Below are 8,255 nucleotides of genomic sequence, written 5' to 3'. Positions count from 1 at the left end.
AGAGACCAAAACAATGTTGATGGCGTTTTTAGTTTAAAGATAATCCTAACTTAATTTGGTTATTTAGGATTCGAATTTTGTGTGTAGAGGCGTACTGTTTATTTAGATGAAAGAAGATAAAGCATTTATCTTCCTATGAAATAACGTGCTTAGATGTTGTTGTTTACCAGGTCACTCTCCAATAGAAACACTGAACAAGCTATAAAACACTGAGTTTCTTCGATGAATCCGAAAGTTAAGACAAGAGTAGTTTATATATACCATGTTGCCGTCCTTCTCTTCTCGTCTCTCAAATTCCTTTTCGCCTTGGCTTCAACGCAATGGTACATCCCAACAAAGACAAACTTTGTAAATTCTTTCTCTCTCTATATAACACCACTTCTCCCTCGGTAAACAAAATGTCGTCTTCACATCCCAAGAACAAGAAAAGGAACCATGGCTGGTTACCGCGATAGGAACCCTTTTGACGAAGAAGAAGATCAAGTTAATCCTTTTTCCGTGAGTTTCATATCTCTCCATCCACTCTATATTTATAATTTATCCTATACACATATATATAGAATCTGTACGTAGTTTATGAGTTTGGATAATTGGTAAACATGCAGAACCCTTCACAATATTCGCACTCAAGGCTTCCAGCTCTTCCTCCTGAACCTGTCAGCTACAATTATGATCGCAATCCAGTCATTGAGATCAATCTTGATAATCCCACGGTAATTTCAAACCCACTTTTCTGGATGTTGTCCAACTCATCACATCAGCTTTTTTCTGACTATATGTATTATGATGCTTGAAATGTAGAATTTGAAGCAGAAAGAGAGAGAACTCCAGGCCAAGGAAGCTGAACTTAGAAGGAGGGAAGAGGTAATACATCTTTACAAACATGTTAAAAACTTGGCCAAATTATGTTTTTATTCCTTGTACTATCACTTCATAATTTTGCTTTAAATTGACTTTTTTTCCTTACTGTTATTACTTGTTAGTAAGAGAGATTAGTCCAAATCATGTTAATGCGTTAAAATGAAAAAGTAAGAATTGAATCCTATACTACTATCAAATCAGAATTTTAACTTCCCATGGATTCCACCGTACACTCAGTGTGAGATGTCAATCTTACCCACAAATAGCATCCTCCTTAGTCTTGTAGTTGTTAGGTGAAAGTAAGAGTTCAAATCCCATCAAGAGCAAATGTTGAGTTCTCCTTCACTCACCCCTCTAAACTCACTATTCCTTGAACTCCAGGCTCCAGCAGAGTCATTTTGAAACAAATTCGAGAGATAAAACTTAAGTATAAAATCAAACATAGACATTCCGGCTCGAACTTGTGGAAGAGATCTGTTAGCCGTCACCCTGGTGGACAATATTTCACAAAGTCTCTCCGAACGTTCAAAATCCCATCAACAACACTGTTTATTAATTATATAATGAAAAGTCAAAGCGTATACTATTCATAGTCACCATATTCATGTATGTATGTATATATCTTACGCAATGGCCTTTAGCAGTAGATGAATCATTGAATTGCCCTTGTTCGTAATTCTTACTCATTACCATCTTTCGCGGACATGCATTCATCAGGAAGTTAAAAGGAAAGAAGAAGCTCTAGCACGAGGTAATATTTGCCACTAAATTTTTTTGCAAATTTAATCTCTCTCTTCTGGGTATTTAAGCTTCTTCAAGTTCATTTTAGCAGGTTTGATGTTTTTATTCTTAAATTTGCAATGCAGCTTCTTGGTTTTAAAAATACATATATAAAATAATGATTGACCGTCACAAGGTTGATTTTGTTTTGGTTGTAGCTGGGGTGTTTCTGGATGTGAAAAATTGGCCACCGTTTTTCCCAATCATCCACCATGACATTGCAAATGACATACCTAATTATCTACATCGAATGCTATATGTAGCTTTCGCCACCTTCATAGGTATGTAAGCAAGCTGCTTGTCAAAATGCATAGCTAAGATTTTATTATTACAAACAAGATAGAATGATGAATGTTCATTTCATGCAGGGTTGATCCTATGCCTTTTCTGGAATATCATAGCTGTTTCCACAGCAAGCATCAAAGGGTCAGGTTGGATTAGAAATCCCGTTGCTACTCCTGGGTTTTCTTTCTTTTTCATTACAATCTTTAGATTCTGATGGTTGAATCTTAAAAACTATTACATTTAGGGGTAAGGATATGGTTCCTGGCTGTCATCTATTTCATTATAGGCGTACCAGGAGCTTATTTACTATGGTATCGTCCACTTTATCGAGCTTGCAGGTACTAATTAAAACCCTGTTCTTCCCTCATTTTTTTAACAACGTTCTTCATTCTGTTTAATGAATTATCTTTCTTTATAATCATGTTGCAGGAAAGACAGTGCGTTTAAGTTCGGATGGTTTTTCATGTTTTATGTGGTAATGTATTGTTTTGTGCATCTGGTTAACCCTTGCCAGATTCCCACAGCTAGCAATTTTATACAATTTTTGTTGTCTGGTTGCAGATACATATCGGCTTCTGCATTTATGGTTCGGTTGCTCCGCCTATAATTTATGATGGGTTATCTTTCTCGTAAGTTTCTGGACACATATCCATGTCTGACACTGGCATAACTGGTTGGATTTGATAGTAAAATCTCTTTTAGTTTTTGGTCCAAAACTGATGCAATTCATTTTCCAGTTTTCCCTACTCCTGATCATGACTTAATGTACTGTTATGGGGTGGTGCAGGGGATTCGTGAGTGCGTTGCGTACTATGAGCGACAATGCTTTAGTAGGGGTAAAATTAAGGATCATTTCTTCTCTTGAATTGTTTGATATGAAAGGGTAAATAACTATAATTAAAACATTTGTCTTTTTATTCGCAGATCTTCTACTTCGTAGGATTTGGGTTATTCTGTGTTGAGTCACTGTTAAGCATCTGGGTCATTCAGGTATATCATCAAACATCTTGAGTTCATTCCACACTTTGCTGCTGCAATTAGAAATTTCAAACACGCGCGAATTACCCATGTTTTTTTTTTTTTTTTTTCTTTTTGGCAGAGAGTTTATAGGTATTTCCGTGGCAGTGGAAAGACAGCGGAGGCAAAACGTAATGCTGCAAGAGGAGGTGCCATGGCAGCACCAGAAATAAGCTTATAAAGCTAGCAAAGAAACCACATCTATTAGAACTTCACTTTTAGAGCTGAGACATGCTTTCAACCTGGCTTTTGTCATTTGTAAATACATTTCTTTTTGTTGGAAAGGTCTTTGTATATGACCTGACATTGACATCTTCGTATCTTCCTAATTTGCTGCAAAACCATTCAGTCTTTGATTAATTTTATATTAGATTTGACCAAAATATTCTGTTCATTGGGATTGTTGCTTGAATTTGAGCAGGTTGAAATAAGTTTCACATCTTATGTAATAAATTTGTATTTGGTGTGCGTGAGTTTTTCTTCTAGAAAGAGGAATTTATGGAGAAAAATGTTGAAGCAGCCTCAAGTTGAGTAAGCTATAACAAAAAATTGTACACCAAACGTTACGCATCAGCCGCGCTTTTCTTTTATTATTATTATTATTATAAGTCAATTTCCTTGTCCTTTCACTTTATTTCATTTTGATTTTTCTTTCTTTTTTCATCAACTACCAACTCTTCTCGACGTTTCCAAAGTCCATGAAAATTATTTTAATCTAAGAATGTATCCATTCGATTGCTAATAAAATTAACAAGAAAAATAAATATCTTATATAATTTTATTTTTATCTAATTACTCTAGCGTGTTGTATGGAAACAAATACAAGGGGCAAGTATGAGCCTTGCTCCTCTTACCCTCAAAAATTGAAAAATAGTCTTTTAATTTTTTATAAATGATAAAATTAAAATTAATATATAATAAAATTACATTTCAAGCCCCAAAATTAAAATATTTTATTTAGTTCTTTAAAATGAGCAAAATATGAGTTAATACATAATCAAAGTACACTTTAATCTCTCAAATATTTTATAATTCAATATCAATCCCTAAAATTTTTATGAATTTGCCCCTGATTCTATATTTGTTGGATTGTTCTCTCTATACCAATAATCATATACTTCTTGCCATCATCAATTGGTCTTTGACTAAGTATTAATAAATAATAAATACTATATAATTTAATTAAAATTAGTATGAATAATTATAAAAATACTATGTAATTTAGTTAAAATTGTTTTAATAATTTATAATAGATACTATGTAATTTAATTAAATATTTAGTAGACAAAAATATATGAGAAATTAATTATCATCAACAAAATTTTTAGATTATTTAGACAAAATTAGTAAAGTAACATATAATTAAATTTTTAAAATAAAGTTCATGTCATAAATTTAAAATTTTATTGTATAAAAATAATTTTTAAAACTTAAATAATTTAAAGTTGTGCCTAAAAAGCCATAGAGTAATTATATTTTAGTATAATTTTTGTAATTACCTCAATTCTCACCTTCGCAATTGAGGTACTCTAATTATACTCCAATCAATGAGACCCCCTACTGATTACAATAATATCTAAAGGGTAAACTACACCATTAGTCAGTAAACTATAAGTAAGTTTTTGTTTTACTCACTTAACTTTAAAATGTTACAAAATGGTCACCAAACTATTAAAAAGTTTTTATTTAAGTTATTGAGTTGGGCTGTTAAAATTGTTGTAGTATGGTCTTTTCTGTTCGCACCACTTGCACCAATTGAAAATTCTCATTCCCCTTCTTTATTACAGTTTAATTTTATTTCATGAAACAAATTTGAACGTTAGAATCTGCAAACTAAAATCTAAACAACTTTCTTCTTCAATCTTTGACATTGATCATCAAAATTACTTGAACTTAAGGTATGTTCTTCTGTTTGCCAATAGGTATTGATCCATCGTATCGATCCATCGTATCGATCATTGAATCATCCATAGGAGCTCACTAGTTGCACTTAAAAAATAAAAATAAAAATAATAAAAAAACCTTAATAGCCTTGTAACGCCCCTTACCCGAGACCGTCGCCGGAGTCGAGCACAAGGCACTACTAAACTTATTTGAGCACTTAACCAAATTCAGATAATCTATATCATACTTTTCAGACAAGCTGTCCAACTGCGTCATAGTTGCTAGAAAAATCATATCTTGAGTTATAAAACTCGAAATTCAAATCCGTAAATTTTCCCTGAATTTAGACTCATATATCTACTTACCAATTTTTTTATATAATTTTTGGTTGGTCCAATTAGTACAGTTTATTAGTTAAATTCTCCCCTGTTTCAGGGTTTGGCTACTTTGACCCCTGTGCACTACGAACCAAATTTCTCCTTGTACAGAATTCAAATAACCATGCTGTTTGTTTCTCTTAGAAATAGACCCAATGAGGAATCCATACATATACAGTATGACTCGTAATTATTTTTTTACAATTTTTAATTATTTTTACAAATTAGAACAAGGGAACTCGAAGTCATTCAGAATCTGTCTCACAACAATTTAAATATCTCATAACATAAAATCCAATTGCATGCACCGTTTCCTCTATATGAAACTAGACTCATTAGGCTTTAATCTCATTTTTTTCTCAGGCCTTAACTCAATTTCCACAATTTATGGTGAATTTTCAAAGTCAAACTACTGCTACTTACCAAAAACTGTTTTAGTACAAATATTGTTAACTAGTTTATAACATCTTTTCTTCAATTCATTCAAACTCTATACATGCCATATAAATCTTTAAACATAAAACAAAAACTACCGGAATTGATCTGAATAGTGTGCCTTGTTGTGTTGATCCGATCTACCAACTTCTCTTTAATTCAATCTACAAAAGAAATTATCAAACACACACAAGTAAGCTTATTGAAGCTTAGTAAGCTCATAGGCATAAAAACACAAATCTTATCAAATATTATACACAATCATATATCTATTAGTTTAACTATTTCATCCTCCAAATCACAATTTCATTAATAACTCATTTGAATAATTTCCATATGGCTACTCACAATTTAACTCCCTTAGGCCCATTTCTCATTTACTTCATTGTCAAATTAGGGAACAATAAGGGAATTGAGTGCTCCATTATCACATTGCCATAGTAAACTATGGACTTTCACATTGTTACGCATCACACACCGAAGCCATAGCCTTGCCATGGTCTTACACGGTTCACATATCATACCGAAGCCATATCCCAGACATGGTCTTATACGGAATCACATTATCACATTATACCGATGCCATAGCCCAGCTACGGTCTTATACGGAGTCAATTTATCACATTGCACCGATGCCATAGCCCAGCTATGGTCTTAAACGGGCACACTTATCACATATTTTTCGTCAATTCATCAGGGTTACAGAATAGAAGCACTCAAATCCATTGTTCCTACTAATTTGTACTTTTAGTTACACATTATTTATTAGTTAATGCAAATTGATAGTATTCATCAACAATAAAATACTTTAACAATCATAAGATTTTCATAACAAAACATTGAACTTTGCCATATGAACTTACCTGGGCTAATTTGCAAAAGTCGTAGAAATTTAGGGACTATTCTTGAATTTTTTCCTTTCCACGATTCAGTTCGTTTTCTTGATATGATGTAAAAATATGAAAAACCAGCTTTCTCCAGACCTTCTATGGTGTTTTGGCTGATAAAATATGAAGAGATCTCTAGATTCTTCAATTTTGTTCTTATTTTATATGTTAAAGTTGTAAAATTTTCAATTTTGCCCTTATTTCCCTTATTTTTCTGCTGATTTTCTTGCCTTTGCCGTCCAGCCTATTCACTTTTAGGCTTAATTTCCCTTTAAATCTTCCTTCTTTTAACGCTTGAGCTATTTAATCCTTTTAGCAAAAAAAATTTTTATTACAATTTAGTCCTTTTTATTTAATTGACTACCTAATCGTTAAAATTTCTCAACCAAACTTTAATACTAGCTAAATGAAACTTCATAAATATTTATAAAAATATTTATAGCTTGATTTTCAAATTCGAGGTCTCGATACCTCGTTTTTGACCCGTTTGACCTAATAAATTCTTTTAATTCACTAATTTCACCATTTCACAAATTCTTCTAAATTCTTACTTGACTCATAAATATTAAATTACTATCTTGTTCAATCTTATTTGTCGGATTTAGTGATCTCAAATCACCATTTCCGACACCACTGAAAATTAGGCCGTTACAAGCCTAATGGCTGAACTGAAAATTTTTAATAGTTCAATAACCATTTTGTAATTTTTAAGGTTGAGTGATCAAAACGAATCTTACTAATAGTTCAGTGACTAATAACGTAGCTTACCCATATCTAAAATATATACTATAGATATAAAATTATAAATAAATCAAATGCTTTATTTTATAATAGTTAATTTAATAGTGGTGAAAAATATATACTTGGTTTCCCAATGTGAATTTGGACTAAATTGAAGTTCAATTTTAATATTCTGTGAAAGAATTTCGAATAAAAAGGAAAAACCACAGTTTATTCAAAACTACGGACAACCCATAACAAAATCAATTAAACACAACTTTTTATAAATAGTATATTTTGCACTGTTACGTTAATGTGTTAAGCGGTACCAGCATAAAAATAATCTATTATGAGACACTCATTTCAGATTAAAAAATATTTTTTAATGCCATCATATTGTCAGGCAGCACCAGCGTCAAATATTGTATTTTTTTGTGTTTCTAAAAAATCTGAATTAAATAGTGAATAAACACAAAAAAAAAAATATGTTTTTAAGTGGTGTCACTTGATACGTTGACGACGACACTGGTTTAAAATTTTTTTAAAAAAATTGGCATAGGGTTTAATGATGTAGAAGTATGTGCCGATACAGTAAAAAACCTAGTGCCGACAATGTATCAGGAGACACCAGTTTAAAAATTAATTTTTTTATTTCTTCCATATTTACAATATTTAAAGAAAAATACAAATGATTTTGGTGTTGCCCGAGGCAGAACCACTTTAAAAAGCATTTCTTTTCCCATTATGATTGAGTGGCTTTTGGGATTTAGTGCCACTTGACACTTGACGACATCTAAGTTTACTATTGAAAACATATCATTATCATAAATAATTTGGCTAAATTAACTATATATGTTTTTTTTTATCTAGGAAAAAAAGTTGTTTTTGAAGAGAAAAAGAGAAAGTGTGTCCAACTAAGCTCGTTTTTCTCCAACAGCTTTTTGACCGTTGGCTAGCAAAGGTAAAAAAAATTAAAGGGCCCAACGATCAAATTTTTTTTCTATAAATA

At 31.8% G+C, this 8,255-nt stretch overlaps 1 protein-coding gene across 1 annotated transcript; it reads left to right on the top strand.

The window, feature by feature from the left end:
- Positions 1-238: 238 nt before the first annotated feature.
- LOC108485746 (secretory carrier-associated membrane protein-like) lies at positions 239-3,396 on the top strand. Its single transcript, XM_017789590.2, has 12 exons — positions 239-498; positions 606-713; positions 802-864; positions 1,579-1,612; positions 1,800-1,922; positions 2,010-2,072; positions 2,171-2,264; positions 2,356-2,401; positions 2,488-2,555; positions 2,714-2,762; positions 2,851-2,916; positions 3,026-3,396. The coding sequence occupies exons 1-12, from the start codon at positions 436-438 to the stop codon at positions 3,122-3,124; spliced, it is 876 nt and encodes a 291-aa protein (XP_017645079.1). The 5' UTR covers positions 239-435; the 3' UTR covers positions 3,125-3,396.
- Positions 3,397-8,255: the final 4,859 nt, after the last annotated feature.

This window comes from Gossypium arboreum, chromosome 6, assembly GCF_025698485.1.
Source record: "Gossypium arboreum isolate Shixiya-1 chromosome 6, ASM2569848v2, whole genome shotgun sequence".
Taxonomy (NCBI): domain Eukaryota; kingdom Viridiplantae; phylum Streptophyta; class Magnoliopsida; order Malvales; family Malvaceae; genus Gossypium; species Gossypium arboreum.
This window is presented reverse-complemented; position numbering and strand designations above follow the sequence as displayed.

Excerpts from the sequence above, each read along its gene's own strand:
- LOC108485746 (XM_017789590.2), top strand. The coding sequence starts at position 436 with ATGGCTGGTTACCGCGATAGGAACCCTTTTGACGAAGAAGAAGATCAA. Across the intron at positions 499-605 it reads ATCAAGTTAATCCTTTTTCC|AACCCTTCACAATATTCGCA; the intron begins GTGAGTTTCATA and ends GTAAACATGCAG. Across the intron at positions 2,556-2,713 it reads TATGATGGGTTATCTTTCTC|GGGATTCGTGAGTGCGTTGC; the intron begins GTAAGTTTCTGG and ends GGGGTGGTGCAG.